Source organism: Balaenoptera acutorostrata, chromosome 1, assembly GCF_949987535.1.
Source record: "Balaenoptera acutorostrata chromosome 1, mBalAcu1.1, whole genome shotgun sequence".
Taxonomy (NCBI): domain Eukaryota; kingdom Metazoa; phylum Chordata; class Mammalia; order Artiodactyla; family Balaenopteridae; genus Balaenoptera; species Balaenoptera acutorostrata.
In genome coordinates, this window is record NC_080064.1 from 76,567,347 (window position 1) to 76,584,912 (window position 17,566).

Here is a 17,566-nt window from a genome sequence, read left to right on the forward strand (position 1 = left end):
TTTGATTTCTTCAGTGATCTCTTGGTTATTTAGTAACGTATTGTTTAGCCTCCATGTGTTTGTCTTTTTTACGTTTTTTTCCCTGTAATTCATTTCTAATCTCATAGCGTTGTGGTCAGAAAAGATGCTTGATATGATTTCAATTTTCTTAAATTTACTGAGGCTTGATTTGTGACCCAAGATGTGATCTATCCTGGAGAATGTTCCGTGCGCACTTGAGAAGAACGTGTAATCTGCTGTTTTTGGATGGAATGTCCTATATATATCAATTAAATCTATCTGGTCTATTGTGTCATTTAAAGCTTCTGTTTCCTTATTTATTTTCATTTTGGATGATCTGTCCATTGGTGTAAGTGAGGTGTTAAAGTCCCCCACTATTATTGTGTTACTGTCGATTTCCTCTTTTATAGCTGTTAGCAGTTGCCTTATGTATTGAGGTGCTCCTATGTTGGGTGCATATATATTTATAATTGTTATATCTTCTTCTTGGATTGATCCCTGGATCATTATGTAGTGTCCTTCCTTGTCTCTTGTAACATTCTTTATTTTAAAGTCTATTTTATCTGATATGAGTATAGCTACTCCAGCTTTCTTTTGATTTCCATTTGCATGGAATATCTTTTTCCATCCCCTCACTTTCAGTCTGTATGTGTCCCTAGGTCTGAAGTGGGTCTCTTGTAGACAGCATATATATGGGTCTTGTTTTTGTATCCATTCAGCCAGTCTATGTCTTTTGGTTGGGGCATTTAATCCATTCACGTTTAAGGTAATTATCGATATGTATGTTCCTATGACCATTTTCTTAATTGTTTTGGGTTTGTTTTTGTAGGTCCTTTTCTTCTCTTGTGTTTCCCACTTAGAGAAGTTCCTTTAGCATTTGTTGTAGAGCTGGTTTGGTGGTGCTGAATTCTCTTAGCTTTTGCTTGTCTGTAAAGCTTTTGATTTCTCCATCAAATCTAAATGAGATCCTTGCTGGGTAGAGTAATCTTGGTTGTAGGTTCTTCCCTTTCATCACTTTAAGTATTTCATGCCACTCCCTTCTGGCTTGCAGAGTTTCTGCTGAGAAATCAGCTGTTAACCTTATGGGGGTTCCCTTGTATGTTATTTGTCGTTTTTCCCTTGCTGCTTTCAATAATTTTTCTTTGTCTTTAATTTTTGCCACTTTGATTACTATGTGTCTCGGCGTGTTTCTCCTTGGGTTTATTCTGTATGGGACTCTTTGCGCTTCCTGGACTTGGGTGGCTATTTCCTTTCCCATGTTAGGGAAGTTTTCGATTATAATCTCTTCAAATATTTTCTCTGGTCCTTTCTCTCTCTCTTCTCCTTCTGGGACCCCTATAATGCGAATGTTGTTGCGTTTAATGTTGTCCCAGAGGTCTCTTAGGCTGTCTTCATTTCTTTTCATTCTTTTTTCTTTAGTCTCTTCCGCAGCAGTGAATTCCACCATTCTGTCTTCCAGGTCACTTATCCGTTCTTCTGCCTCAGTTATTCTGCTATTGATTCCTTCTAGTGTAGTTTTCATTTCAGTTATTGTATTGGTCATCTCTGTTTGTTTGTTCTTTAATTCTTCTAGGTCTTTGTTAATCATTTCTTGCATCTTCTCAATCTTTGCCTCCATTCTTATTCCGAGGTCCTGGATCATCTTCATTATCATTATTCTGAATTCTTTGTCTGGAAGGTTGCCTATCTCCACTTCATTTAGTTGTTTTTCTGGGGTTTTTTCTTGTTCCTTCATCTGGTACACAGCCCTCTGCCTTTTCATCTTCTCTGTCTTTCTGTAACTGTGGTTTTTGGTCCACAGGCTGCAGGATTGTAGTTTTTCTTGCTTCTGTTGTCTGCCCTCTGGTGGTTGAGGCTATCTAAGAGGCTTGATGGGAGGCTCTGGTGGTGGGTAGAGCTGACTGTTGCTGTGGCGGTCAGAGCTCAGTAAAACCTTAATCCACTTGACTGTTGATGGGTGGGGCTGGGTTCCCTCCCTGTTGCTGTGGCGATCAGAGCCCAGTAAAACCTTAATCCACTTGACTGTTGATGGGTGGGGCTGGGTTCCCTCCCTGTTGGTTGTTTTGCCTGAGGCAACCCAACACTGGAGCCTACCCGTGCTCTTTGGTGGGGTTAATGGCAGACTCTGGGAGGGCTCACGCCAAGGAGAACTTCCTAGGACCTCTGCTGCCAGTGTCCTTATCCCCACGGTGAAACAGAGCCACCACTCGCCTCTGCAGGAGACCCCCCAACACCAGCAGGTACGTCTGGTTCAGTCTCCCCCAGGGTCACTGCTCCTTCCCCTGGGTCCCGATGCACACATTACTTTGTGTGTGCCCTCCAAGAGTGGGGTCTCTGTTTCCCCCAGTCCTGTCACAGTCCTGCAATCAATTCCCACTAGACTTCAAAGTCTGATTCTCTAGGAATTCCTCCTCCCTTTGCCGGACCCCCAGGTTGGGAAGCCTGAGGTGGGGCTCAGAACCTTCACTCCAGTGGGTGGACTTCTGTGGTATAAGTGTTCGCCAGTCTGTGAGTCACCCACCCAGCAGTTATGGGATTTGATTTTACTCTGATTGCGCCCCTCCTACCGTCTCACTGTGGCTTCTCCTCTGTCCTTGGACGTGGGGTGTCCTCCTTGGTGAAGTCCAGGGTCTTCCTGTCAATGATTGTCCAGCAGCCAGTTGTGATTCTGGTGCTCTCGCAAGAGGGAGTGAGAGCACGTCCTTCTACTCCGCCATCTTGGTTCTTGTTTTATTTTTTTAAAGCCTAAGATATTTATACACGGTCTACTCTCTCTTACCTAAGCGCAAATAAACTTTAATAGAGGTTGACCTCAGTTACCACATGGGTGCCAGAGTTTCAAGCAAAGGGTGCCAAGGTTTATCTGTAAATTCAATGGCATTTTTGAAGTAAAGAAGGACATAGCTGTAGCACTTCTGATTTCTCATGTTTCAGCTCACCTTTCCTCTTACCTTTAGTTGTTTGAGAATGAGAAGTATGTCTAGTATGAGAGGAGTACTTTTATTTTCTGATTATTTTCTGAGTATTTTTATTTTATTCTTTTTCGAGGTGGTTGAATTCTGTAATGCAAGTACCCACACCCAAGAGGCTCCAAACCTGCAGAACCAAATGTGCAGCCTCAGAAGTACGTGGGATGTAATCACAGACTCTGACGACTTTAATAACAGTTTTCCCATGAAAGGCACTGAGCTTCCGCCTCCTCCCACGTTCTCTCTTGTACAGGCTGGGGACAAAGTGGTCTGTTTGGTGCTGGATGTGTCCAGCAAGATGGCAAAGGTAACATTTGAACCAAAATAGTTGTAAACCATTCATCACTTTTTTCTATCAGTTTTTAATTCTTTTTCTTTTCAGAGGGTAAGGGAAGGGAAGGGTGAGGCCAAACGTTTGGAATAGTCATGGGCATCATCTCTTCTTGGGGATGAGAGAAACAAATTTAGAATGTGGCCCAGAAATTGAGATAATGCAGATAAATGAAATCCACAGGTAATTCCCAGCCCTCATTATTGCTACTAATTGCAACCTTTTCCAACCAAAACCCTTCCCAAAACTCTGACATGTAGCGGAAGGCTCCTTTCTGACCACATTCCACTCACTGGTAAACAACCATGGCCCAGGCAATAGACTGAGTTTTCAGTGAGTGTGCATATCCATTATGTGTGTATTTTCTATGTCATTGTGTACAGAGAAACATCTCACTCATCTGGCAATCTGGCAGCCTTCCAGAAACCCATTCTCCTAAGCTCCAGAATTCTTAGACAGTAATTAGAGGTTTAGTCTCTGGAATCAGGCAGATGTGCTTTAAGTCCTGGCTCCTTCATTTACTGTCTGTGTAATCAAGAGCAAACAACCTCTCTTAAGCTCAGTTTTCTCATCTGTAAAGCAGAGATAACAATACCTATTTCATTGTTGTGACAGAGCCAGTTCATACTGGCTCACAGGAGTCAATTTTTAAATTTTCAGGAAATTTGCAAGCCAGTTGTAAATATAGTCATTATTAAAAAATAAACTATGTAGAGTTATAATTAAATAAAATATATTGAAATAAGCATAATAAATGCTCAAAACTCATTACTTCCTAATTATTTTTCTACTATTCTTACTATTATCTATGCCCAGAGTCAGTAACTACCTGCTTTTGCATAGCCTGCAAATTAAGAATGGGTTTAGAAAAAAATCAAGAGAATACTAAAATTTCAGGACACATGAAAATTATATGAAATTCAAATTTTAGCATCCATAAGTAAAATTTTATTGGGAGAGAGCAATGCTCATTTGTTTACATATTATCTATGGCTGCTTCGGTACTAAAATAACAGAGTTGAGTAGTTGCAAAAGACAAAATATATGTCCCACCAAGCCTAAAATATTTACTATCGGATCCTTTATAGAAAATGTCTGCTGATCCCAGATCTAGGCTCCTGAGGTTATTTCTGGTCTATCATCTCTATGAGTCTGCTCCTACATATCTCTTTCCAACTTTGCACTCAGCGATGTCAGGTTGACAGCTTAAATCAGCCACAATGAGAATATTTACCCCATAGAAATTGCAACAAATCCAGGGTTCTCCCTCTCTCTCTCTTTACCAGAAAGCCAGTTTTTAAACTTTTACCAGGGGACCACTAACTACTTCACAGTGTTGTTGAAAGGGAAAATGAGATACTGAATATGAAGTTTTTGGTTTATAAGTGGCAACTGTTATTTTATTATAGTACTTGTCCTAAGGGAGAGTTTATCCTCTTGTATTCTCTGGATCAGTAGTCCTGGACAATTTGCCTTTTTTGGCTTGTCTCTAAAATATGAGGAATACCACTAATACATTCAGCATCTAGATAATTTTGTAATCTTGCCTACCTGCAGTTGACTAGGGTATCTAGTCATATCTTCAAATATGATCTCAGAGTAATTTATATTGACTACCTGCCTCTGTTGAGCAAGAACAGATGGAGTGAAAGGGAAAGATAGTTGTACTTGAAAGAAGACCTGAGAGAAGTAGAAGAGAAATAAACCTAAAGTAGCAAGCTCATGGCAAAGAAAACTTCTCTCCCTTTTCCTACCAATAGTGTCACTGAACCATCACGACCATCCATCCATTTATCAGGTGCCTATACTGTGCTGGCTTGGGGGATACAGAGATGACAGAATAGAGTCTGCTTTGAAATGCTCACAATCTGATGAGGGAGACAACACACACATGTGAATAAACACAATACAATGTGACAAGGCTCCACAGAGGTGTGAATTGCTGTGGAGGCATTGGCAGCATCTGGGTTATAGGAGAGTGATTGAGGAAGACTTCACTGAGAGGATGAACTTGGAGTTGAGTCTTGAAGCATAAATAGATATTTGCCAGTTGGGTGAGGTGAGGGGAGGCATTCCAGTGAAGAGAATAGTGTATGCAGGTGGCTGAGAGGCAAAATTAGTAGAATTTTTTCAGGGGAAGTACATCAGTTGGTATGGATATAACTAACACTTGCTTGGGCTAGAAAAATGACAGATAAGATGAAAATGAATGATGAAATGAATGGTGGTATGAATTTGAGAGAAATTTAAGACGTATTGATATGACCTGTTCAAGGATACGGAGGCTGGTAACACAGGAGTAATAAAAGAGAGTTCCAGGTTTCTGGCTTCACTAGTTAGGAGTAGAGGTCATGACCATGATGTTAGCAATACTTAGTATTTACTAAGTACTTACTATGTACCCAGTTTGCAGATGAGAAAACTGAAGCTAAAAGAGATAAGAAATTTCTCTATGGTCTCATTACTAGTAAAAGTTGAAGGCAGGATTCAAAGTCCTTGTTTTATCCACTCTACCAATTTACCTCTCAATATTGTAAGAGAAACAATATTTGGGAAGGGAGGCAATGAATTCAAAGTGTATAGAGTTTGAGATACCTGTGAGAGGTTAAATTGGTGGTGTTTCCTAAGCAGTGTGAAATGCAGGTCCAGATGTTAAGGGAGATGTCTGGGTTGGAGATAGAGACCACAATCATCACTGAACAGGTGGTCATTGAAGCTCAGCTTGCTGCTCCCACAGCCTTCAAAACAAGTGACCCTAATGAATTCATCACTAGTATCACCTGCCCAAACGTGGTCACTAACATTACTTTATACTTATTCAAGGTGTAACTATTGTCATATACATATCTCAGTTGATCCTCACGGTAATTCTATTTTAGCAAGTAAGAAAGATTATTATTACCCTCACTTTACAGATGGAATGCCCAGCCTAAGATAAACATGATAACAGAGAGTAGTGCCAGGATAGATGCCTGACTGCTGTTCCTCTCTACCATAAGATCTTTGCAATGTTTCCTCTTACCCAGGATGAATTTTAAAAGAAGCAATTACAAACCAAGTCTCTATTGGTTCTACAGATCTTTGAATCGAGTAGGAGAGAAATGGTGGATGTATGTGTTCTTACAGAATGGTAAATCATGAACAGCTTCTTTGGGGCAGAGTTCCAAACCACACCCCCACCCTGAAAAGCATTCATTTTTGAGTCTGCAATTAATCAAACAATATTCTAGCATAGTGTCAATCTTTACAACTCAAAAAATCACAGTCTGACATCTCTAAAGAATTAGCAGAGATATTTGCTAATTGAGTTACTTAGTTATACTTTTGTCTACCAACCAAATGTTGTTACCTTTTCTTTTTCCTTCCTGCAACATAGGCTGACAGACTCCTTCAACTGCAACAAGCAGCAGAATTTTACTTGATGCAGATTGTTGAAATTCATACCTTTGTGGGCATTGCTAGTTTTAATAGCAAAGGGACGATCAGAGCCCAGCTACACCAAATTAACAATGACGACGACCGAAAGCTGCTGGTTTCGTATCTGCCTGCCACTGTGTCAGCTGAAGCAGAAACCAGCGTCTGCTCAGGGCTGAAGAAGGGATTTGAGGTACAGTAGAGCACCCCAAGCCTCACCATCACTTTCCTTTCCCATCACTTTCCTTTCCCTCACTTTGTATCTGAGGTTGCTTCTGATTTGGGGCAATCTGTTACAATATGGTCATGAGTCTCAAGTATAGGAAAGTAATGATGGATTATCTTTAAGGTCAGGGACCATGACTTTCTCACCACTGAGTAAAGGGCATGTAATAGTTGCTTAAGAAAAATTTGTTGAAGGAATGAGTAAATAAATGAATACAATGATCAAGGCTGGGGGACTTCAGCATCATCAGAAAAATTTCTAACAAACACTGTCCCTATCCATCTGGGACTGTTCCATCTGTGGCCGTTGTTACCCTTGGGTTTTCCAATCAAAATCAGCATGTCTGGCCTCCTGCCTATAGTCATACTAGACCTCAAGCATATGAATATCAGTTAAGGTCAGAGGTATGTTTCAAGAATAACGGAGTTCACCTAAATTAGCATAAGTTTGGATTCGACATTGAGGATACAGCCATGTGTTAAACATCTGGTAGCAGGCAGAACACAATTGCAATTGTTACTGCCTACAGCCAAGAGTTTCTCAACATTGGCTGCCCATTGAAATCAGCTGGGGATTCAAAAATTCCAATGCCTGGATCTCACCCCCAGAGATTCTGATTTAATTCATCTTGGGTGTGAGCTGGTCATTATTAAAAAATTTTAAAGTTCTCATCCAATTCCAATATATAGCCAAGGTTGAGAACCACTGTTCTAGGTCCTTTTATTGGCCACTTATTGGATCTCAGAAGCAAGGATCTCACCTAATAACGTTCTCCCACATCCTCTATGATAGACACTATTCTAAACTAGGGGTATCTCACAGTGATTTGAACAGGAAGAAGCCCTATCCATGAGTAAGCAGGCAATGGCATGTAGGGTGACAAGTGCTGTGATGGGGTGAGGTGAGGACTGAGTGGAGATGGGCATGGAGAGTGTGGGAAGTTACAAAGGACCTGGAAGAGGAATATGCCCCCCCTGGTAGGGAATTTGGAATGAGAGTGAATTCTCCTGCTCAATAAGGCAATCTGAATCACATTTCCTTCCAAATGAATGATACCCTGTGTTCAGATGGTTGAAAAACTGAATGGGAAAGCCTTCGGCTCTGTGATGATACTAGTGACCAGTGGAGATGACGAGCACATCACCAACTGCTTCCTCACTGTGCTCAGCAGTGGTTCAACTATTCATACCATTGCCCTGGGTTCACCTGCGGTCAAAAACCTGGAGGAATTATCACATCTTACAGGTAGGTAAATTTCTAGCAACATTTTTTAGAGCATTTCCTTTCAACTTGAATATTCAAAGAACTACCATGAAACTCAGATTATGTCAACAGAATACATGGCTTAATTGAAAAAACTATAAACAGTTTTCTTAAGAAAAAACACACACAAAAATCATTGCTAAATTCTGTCAAAAATTTGCTGACTTTTTTATACTTTCCTTAGAAAGTGCCAGTTATATACATCTAATGAAAATATTATTACTTCTTTGTTAAACCAGCCTGAGCATGTATAATCATGGAGCTAAAAGTATGTTTAAATGCACTAACTTCTATGATAAGGAGACATACAATATTACACACATATCTTTTTTTGTTCTAAATGAGGCACAGAATAATTTTATCTTATATTCCTCACATTGAATAAAAAATGCATATGCTAACTTGAAAACTGAAAGCTAGGTTTTACTGAATTATGTTTGAAAATAATGTTTTCAGAATGTAAATGTAAATATATAGCAATATAAATGGGTAGCAATTAACCTAGATTGTCTAGGAATTACCTTAATTAAATATTTATTGATTTCAATAAATATTTATTTTCAATAAATATTTATTGAGTTTTTATCGCATACTGGGTAGAGCTCTAGACCCTACAATTACAGCCGTGAATAGAACAAACAAAACCATCTGCCTTGGGATGTGTGCTCACCATGTGGTCGTATAGGTTGCCGAGCAAAGCAAGTCAAGCACAGCTCCTGCTTTCCCCAAACTCACCCTCTTAAGCAAAGGAAGTTTGTTAGAAAAGGCCTATCATTTTATCTTTTGTTTTACTTTATACATTTTAATAGCTAACATCCCAATTGTGTATTTCAGGAGGTTTACAGTTCTTTGTTCCAGATAAATCCAACTCCAATAGCATGCTTGATGCTTTCAGTAGAATTTCCTCTGGAACCGGAGACATTTTTCAACAACATATTCAGGTCAGAATTTCCTCAATATTATATTTACAGATAGGGGAGAGGGGAGAGGGAGCAAGGAAAATAGATGAATTGTGCTGTCTCATTAACCTTCTTTGAATATGTAACAGTCCTTGTTACATTAAAAGAAGGCTTTTAATGAGCTTCTTGACATCACCAGAACCAGGCTTCATCTTTACCTGATGTCTCCTTCTCAGCCCTCGGAGTCATTTTCTGTAATTGCTACTTCAGCTTTTCAAGGTCTATAGCAGAGTTTGCTCCTTCCTTGTGGCTCAAAATGGAGTTGGGGGTGGGGCGTGGGGTAGAGGTAAGGCCCAGAATTAAAATAAGAATCAGTGGCTTTAGTTTTAGTTCAAACTTGCCATCAATCAGAATCCATTTTACTTTGCTTCTTTAAAAACTTCCTTGAAGTTTCTCCCTCATATAAAAAGTATCAACTATTTTGTTCAATGCTAGAATTTCCTAAAGATCTCTCCAACTACCACAATTTATTTGATTTTGCTCACAAAATCTTCCTTTAATGAAGCCATTTTTTTCAAAGGGCCAATTTTTTTTTTCTTTCCAAGTACTTTAAAGATATTTTGAATATAACTGAATAATGTTTTGAATAAAATTTCACCTGCTGTTTCCTCACAGATGGTAAGTGAACCTGCCAAGTTAATGGCTTGATAGGAGCAATGATATCAGTAAATTATTCTTAGAAAATATTTAACATGAAGATTATATGTACAGAGTAAAGGCAATAACCACAATTCTGTCATTAGAAGTGGAAAAAGGTGAATTTTAAATGATAATGTATATTTTAGATTAGACTACAATTGGCTCTTCTGAATAATCTTTCTACCCTTGATTTTCTCTTTAATAATATGAAATAAAAAGAAATGTTTAAAAAATTAAAACAAATTTAGCAAAACATTATTCATATGACTCAAATTGGTTCCCAGACTTGGCCACCTCTCCCCAGTTATTTGCATGTCATTAGCGCCTCTAGACTGTGGGCAGAAACTACATCTAATCCCCTTCAATAGTTCAGAGCCCAGCATGGAACGTGGCACAGTAATCAGCAGTCCACGGACACTTGTTCAATTGAGTTGAACAAATAATCCGCAATGTCTTTGCTGTCATCCACCAACAGAATTTTACATTCTTTACAAGTCTGAGCAATTTTACAGTGTTGCTAATGTCTTTATTTAATAAATATAATTTTTCTAAGTTATTTATAGACTGGTATTCTTTGTGAATACACAGCGATTAAACGCAGGGGTTCTGGTGTCAGCCAGCCTGGGCTCTATGCCTGTTTCACCTCCTTGCTATGTGACCTTGGACAGCTTACTTCCCTAAGCCTGTCATTTCATCTGGGAAATGTGGGTAACAATAGCACTTATCTCAGAGGGTTTTCATAAGGATTGGGTTAGATAATACATGTAAAGCATTTAGCACAGTGTCCGACATCTGTATGTACTTTGTGCATGTTACACACACACACACACAAGTGCACACACAGCTTATTTAAGTGCACACAGTTTAAATCATGACTAAATGATTTTTTTAAATGTACCAAACCCCGCTGAAACCCAAGGTCTGATTTCTTACTAAAATACATAAAGGTATCTGGACAGATTATACACAAATTAATTAGAGCACATTCACAAAAAAAGTCAAAAAAAAAAGCTTGTTTTAATTGCTGCTCTGAGGCTAATGTTGATTTGGATAAGAGAGAAGTATGAGAACAGCTAAAATCTCTTGATAAAGATTAATGAAGTGACACATGTACTAGCTATAACAAAATATTTTGTATCTACTGTACATATAACACTGCTTAAGCAAAGTATTTTTACATGAAAAATAATTTATGTAAATATAGGATATGTCCAAGTTAAATAGTTTTTTATTTTTGCCAATTCATTTTTATTTGTCATAAAAATAAAGGAAAAATGGAATGATTATGCATATGCTAGAAACTTTCACATGTATATTCTCTCGAACAGCTTGAAAGTATAGGTGAATATGTTAAACCTCACCATCAACTGAAAAACACTGTGACTGTGGATCACAGTGTGGGCAATGACACTACTTTTCTAGTCACGTGGCAGACCAGTGGTCCCCCTGAGATTGTATTATTTGATCCTAATGGAAGAAAGTACAACACAGATGATTTTACCACCAATCTAGCTTTTCGGACTGCTCGCCTCTGGATTCCAGGAACTGCTAAGGTAGGTATTGTAAGCTTGTTCGTAATGACAACGTTTAGTCAACTACGTGACTTTCAAATGGATCACAGAATTAAAAGCATTGTGTAAAGGAAATCCTATTCTGATATATCAAAATTTTACTTTAAATTTATGAGGGATTTTTTGAATGTTCAAAATTTAAGAGGAACTACTAAGGTATGTTCAAAACTTTAAATAATGGACACCAAAGGCTTCTCACTTCAACAGTGGAAATTAGTATTTATGTAGTACAAATAATTTCTTTTTGCTTACTTCCTTCTTTACAAAATCTGTATAGAATACTTAGAAAAAACCCTCTACTTAGAACTTATAAATACATGCAATACATATGTTTTTGAGCACCTACTATGTGCAGGGTCTTGTTCTAGGTGCTTTACAATAAAGTGCCATAATAAGAATAAGAACAGGGCACTCAGAGCACACAGGAGGCATGTGCAGGCAGTGGGGGAAGGAGAATGCTTCCTGGAAGTGAAGACATCAAAATGGAAATGTGGAGGCCTAAGGGGCCAGAGGTGTGAATAACATTCTGGACAGAAGAAACAGCACATAGGAAGGCTGTGCTTTATTGCCTGAATGCAATCCCTCTTCAGGTCTGTTGGCCCTCCCCCCGCCCCGGATCACTGTTGATAGACTCTGCTTGGCCTTCCTTCCTCTGACCTAGCATCCTTCTCTTCAAACACCTTTATCAGAGTGATCCTTCTGAAGCACAAATCTGATCAAACCTGTCTCCTACTCAAAACTCTTTGATGGTCTCAGGATAAAATCCATGTGGTTATTAACATATACTAAGCCCTTCACGTTCTGGCTTCTGCCCAAACTTAGCTCTTTTTAAAAATTATTTTTTAATTTAGAAAAGCTTTATTTTTATATAATTTTTAAAGGTTACTTTCCATTTATAGTTTTTACAAAAGATTGGCTACATTCCCCATGTTGTACAATACATCCTTAAGCCTATCTTACCCCCTAGTTTGTACCTCCCACTCCCCAACCCCAAACTTATCTCCTAACCCTTCTCCCAAACACCCTGTGCTCTGCCCCTACTTAACTTTTCTCCAAATGTTCTTTTCACACCTGTGCACAAGGCCCAGGAACACTTTACCTACTTCTTGCTGCTTTTGCCTGACCTCTTTGTCTGGATTAGGTGCCCTGTATTGAAGCACTTCTTACACCCACAGAGAAGTTTTCATGTGGAGGTTTCCACCACGTGTCTGTTACTCATGTTATGATTACAAAAAATCAAAACAAAACAAAACAAAACAGAAAAAACCCAGATAGATAATCTTGATGCTTGAATTGTGACTTCACTGGAAAATGGTAAAGCACATGAATCCCAAGAAGAAGACTGGATAGGGTGTGGCATCTTAACTTTCCAGAGTCAAACCTTAACCCACTGATTTCTCTCTTCTTCATCCTGCTTGACTGTGTTCCTCCTGCTACTTCCAGGATCTAAGAAGGAGCAGCAGCAGGAATTAGGAGAAAAGGAACACTTATGTACAATTTTATCAAAAGAACACATTTCTGCTACATTGTAGTTTAAGCTTTTTTCTTTCAGACATTCTTTTGCAGGCTTCCCCAGGCAGCCCAGACAGATAAGGAGAATGGCATTCAGCAATACTTCTAGAAATTACTCAACATAGACATTGTGCAATCCTGATCTATTAAAAATAGTGTTGCTTTTCTTGGTGCCTAATAGTGTATGTGGGTTTTTTTGCTTGAGATTTCTGGGCATGGGAGTATTGAAGGAAGTGGAGGGAAGGAAGGATACTGTTGCCTTTTATTCCAGGTTATCCACATAAATCATAATTGTCCACTTAATTTGCTGTAATTTTCTCCATTATATAAAAGGAATAAAAACGTTGAACCTCCTGTAGGGTGAAGGGGCTCAGATGAATATTTGCCAAGTACTTTGAAGCTGGACACATCGTTATCCTCTAAAAATGTGAATCAAGATGTGTCCTTCCCCAAAAATAAATTCAGGGTCTAATTCCCTAAAGAGTTACCTAACAATGAAAGTGGGTTGTACAGTGAAAGCCATGTAAATACTGAATTTAGTTATCTCTTAACCAACATTACTCTTCCTGACATTCTTTTGTAGTATTTTAGAAAATGCAATATCAACAAAACAAGAACAAAAAACCCTACAGGTTAAGTTTACACTTTAAAATGAGGGTTGATTTTTTTCTTCACACTTGACAAACGAAGTCTTTGTTTTGCAGCCCGGGCTATGGACTTACACACTGAACAATACCCATCATTCTCCTCAAGCCTTGAAAGTGACAGTGACCTCTGGCGCCTCCCGCTCAGCCGTGCTCCCTGCCACTGTGGAAGCCTTTGTGGAAAGAGACAGCACCCATTTTCCCCATCCTGTGACAATTTATGCAATTGTGAGAAAGGGGTTTTATCCCATTCTCAATGCCACTGTAACTGCTACAATTGAGTCAGAGACTGCAGATCCTGTTACGCTGAAACTTTTTGATGATGGAGCAGGTAACAAGGAATATCATGTAATTTTTCATGTTCTCAAGAGCTGTTCTGATGCTGCAATATCAATATTAAGTTTATCTTTAAAATTCTTCCAATTCAATTATTTTTCTCACCCAATCTTATGAGATTCTCAAATTCTCATGGACTCACTGACATACTAAGTAGCTACAGGTCTCCATCTGCACAGGGAAAGCAAATGTGAACTTGGGAAAAGAGAATCTCCTTGAGGCTCCTCAGAGTGGCTGTGTGTGAGTAGAATGGAGGGAGGAAGTCGCCCAACCCCTAGGTCTTGGCTTCCACTTGTCCAGCGACACTGACCACACTCAGTAAGGCCACTTGGGAACAGGCATGCCCATCTTCCTTTAGGATTCACCAGCTTTCCTATTCACTGGAATAATCATATTGGACAATTAAATAGCAAATGAAAACCCAAAAAGGGAGATGCAATGACAGTTAATCCATTTCTTCTTCTTTTGCCTGGCTGTTAAAGAGAAAATTGGAAACTGAGATGACCATAGACTGTTCTTTAGCCAAGTAGCTGGGTTGATTAGAGAGCAGAGCCATGGCCTTTTACATGTGTTATTTGGTCACAAGAAGACCAGGCCAGCAAGCTTAGTGGAATCAGGATAGAGATTTCCCCACCACTGGGAAAACAAAGTAAAGCAAAACAAAACCCTACTTCAAAGTGCTCATTCTGCACAGAGAGAGTTCAGAACTTCCTCATCATACGTCACAGACACCACAGCAGCAATCTGCGCAAAGAGCGGCACTTGGACTCTTTCTGACTTGTTTTAACTTTTAAAAACAAACTCCTTTATTGTTTTATCTTTTCTGTTCTGTTCTTTTCCTAAACTAAATTCTCAGAATGACAATAGACCTCAACGTTTATGTTGGCAGCCCCAATGTTTGATCTACCAGTAAAATCATATTCCTTCCCTTTGTTGTTTCAAAGATAAAAAATTTTTAAGAGTCTTATGTTTGTTTAAAACAAGACAATTTATGTGAAAAATCTCTGTAGGTTATTTTGCTGTGATTCTCCTGAGCCCATAACTTCAGGCAGAATTTTGTTCTGCGGTGCTTTAATGGGGTCTGCCCTACGTGTAGGCTATGAGGCAATGCGTTGTTTGTAGAGAATAATAAATAGATTAAAGAAATAAATGTATATACCAATTAAGTATAAGCAATTATAATAATAAACCAATTAAAAGTTAAAAAAAAAAGAGTCTTATGTTTGGCAACCCATTAGTCTCTTGCCATGGCAATCTTGTATGACATTTATGAAACAAAAGTTCATTTAAAGGATTTTAGTTCAAGTCCACCTCAGAGGATACTAGAGAAGTGCTCTTATTTTGCCTACTGGAATGGATCCAAACAAACTTCTCAGACTCTGATTGCTTATCCCTGGCCACACCTTTCACTTTTTGTATATAGTCCAAAAATACACTTTGCAGAATGTGCCTCCCTAGCCCCAGCCTGTGGGCTGGCCTGGGAACAGATCCTGCTGTCTTAGGAAAGAGCACCTCAATAGGCTTTTATATTTATTCCCTGGAACCATTCCGTTTGTTTGATGACAAAATTTATACCCTGATGAAAGAAACAATGAAAAGGTTGTTTAAACATCAAAGTGTAAATTTAGATGTTTCCCCCGTACTTAACACACATGCACATAGTTGTGTAATACTTATGTTTATAATGGAAATAGTATTTATCTGCTAATAAAATTAATGAACAATAATAAAATTTACACTTGTAAAATGTTTTATAATTTTAAATATACTTTCTCATGCACACTCTCAAATAATCATCACAACCACCCTGTGAAATGTTATCCCCATTTTATAGATGAGAAAACTGAGGCTCAGAGGGATCGTTTCACAGCTACTAAGTGGCAGATCCAGACCTTAAAACAAGTCCCCTGACACCCAAGCCAGTGTTCTTTCCCATTTCTTTCTGACTCAACGATTAAAAGAGGTGGCAGTGGTAACTGTGGCAGGAAGAGATTTTCCTTTATCATTGCTCAACAAAGATAGACCTTATTAATCATTAAACCACTAAATATCAAGGTCTGATTTCTTTCCAGTAGATAAAAAAGGTTTCTAAAACTACTGTGATCATAAGGTGCTTAGCGTTTTTTATTTTAATAAAATATACTCCTATTTTTCTCATGTTAAGGAGCAGACCTGCCTCTCTAGTGAGGATTCTAGAGCACTTTAGTGATGATGCAATGCTAGAGAACAGGGCTGGGTGTGAGGTGTGAGAAGTGAATTGACCCTAGAATAGGACAAGCTGCTTGCCCCGTGTGGCCACCTGCACTTGAACAGTGAATGCGATCTGCACTTGGGCTAAGCTGCACCTCCCATGGCTGCCCTGGAATCTAGGCCTTGCTGCCATTCAGTCATGGGCTTGGTTTGGAACTGAATGACTCTCTGAGGACCAATGCAAAAGGAAAGAAGTCTAGCACTGGACAAGCTTTTAGAATGCCTCCTGAAGCAAGGCACATCCTGCTGAAGTGGACAGAACCAAAGCCTGTCAAACTTCAAGTCAGTGAGCACCTTCGAATCTAGAACAATCCATGTATCCTCTAATGAGGAAATTAATTTCACACTATTATATCAACTACCAAAGTTTTTTTTTTTCATCAGGGCTTCAGGGTGTTCATAAACCCCTTGAAACTGCATGAAAGTATGTATATGTACATACGTATTTATTCACTGGGAGCAGAGTAGCTTTTATCTCAAAGGTGTGTGTGACTATAAATAGGCTTAAGAATGTGCTTGGTTTCTATGAAAACCTAGTATTATTTTCAGTGATAGGAAGGAGAGCGCTAAAGGTGATTATTAAATGCTTTATTAGCACTGAAGCAGGTACAACTCATTCACCTTTAGAAAATAATTTTTCAGAGGTTAAGGAATCACAAGGAGAAATTATGGAGCCATTGGAATTTTAGTCACCTGATAATATCAAAAGTAGCTATGAGTATGACAGCATATGCTAAAATTAGAAGAACAAGGGGAATAAATCTTATTTTTAATGATTTAATTAAATATTAATAATCAACTGTGATAAGTATTGACATTGAGTTTTTTTTATATTAACAGGTGCTGATGTTATAAAAAATGATGGAATTTACTCGAGGTATTTTTTCTCCTTTGCGATAAATGGTAGATATAGCTTGAAAGTGCGTGTCCATCATTGTCCCAGCATAAGCACCTTAGCCCACTCTATTCCAGGAAGTCATGCTATGTACGTACCAGGTTACATAACAAATGGTAAGAATCATTAGCACTGTTATTTGAATAACATCATTTAATGTGTATATTTCTGATGAGTGTGTGTGTGTATGTATTAGAGAGGTGAATGTCAAAACTCTTTTATATAAGTCAATGCATAATTTGTTGATTATCTCTTTAATCCTCAGTGATTCATGATAGTAGATAACAGGAAGGCAGTAAGTAATTCCCACAGATTTCTCCTACCTTCGTTTTAGTCATTATTTTGACTTCTTTCTTGTGACTGTTTCATCAGAATTACTACCAGGCAAAGAGATTTATTGAGTTTTCTTAGTTCCAGCTCCTGTACTTCCTCTACAGAGGAAAGAGGAAGAGGCAAAAAGTTGTTAGCAGTTTAAAGAAGGAAGCAAATAGCCCAAACAATCCACACAGGAAATGGGTTCCTGAAAAAATATGAGTGTGGATATTACAGGAAACTGA

At 38.6% G+C, this 17,566-nt stretch overlaps 1 protein-coding gene across 1 annotated transcript in view; it reads left to right on the forward strand.

Annotated features, from left to right (window-relative positions):
• The window catches only part of CLCA2 (chloride channel accessory 2), a 44,154-nt gene that overhangs the window by 15,094 nt on the left and 11,494 nt on the right, over positions 1-17,566 (forward strand). Inside the window, exons 6-12 of the mRNA XM_007173060.1 lie at positions 3,049-3,276; positions 6,677-6,907; positions 8,008-8,185; positions 9,038-9,144; positions 11,130-11,354; positions 13,589-13,859; positions 16,955-17,125. Of these exons, the coding sequence (XP_007173122.1) occupies positions 3,049-3,276; positions 6,677-6,907; positions 8,008-8,185; positions 9,038-9,144; positions 11,130-11,354; positions 13,589-13,859; positions 16,955-17,125 (1,411 nt within the window). The remainder of the gene's footprint in view (positions 1-3,048; positions 3,277-6,676; positions 6,908-8,007; positions 8,186-9,037; positions 9,145-11,129; positions 11,355-13,588; positions 13,860-16,954; positions 17,126-17,566) is intronic.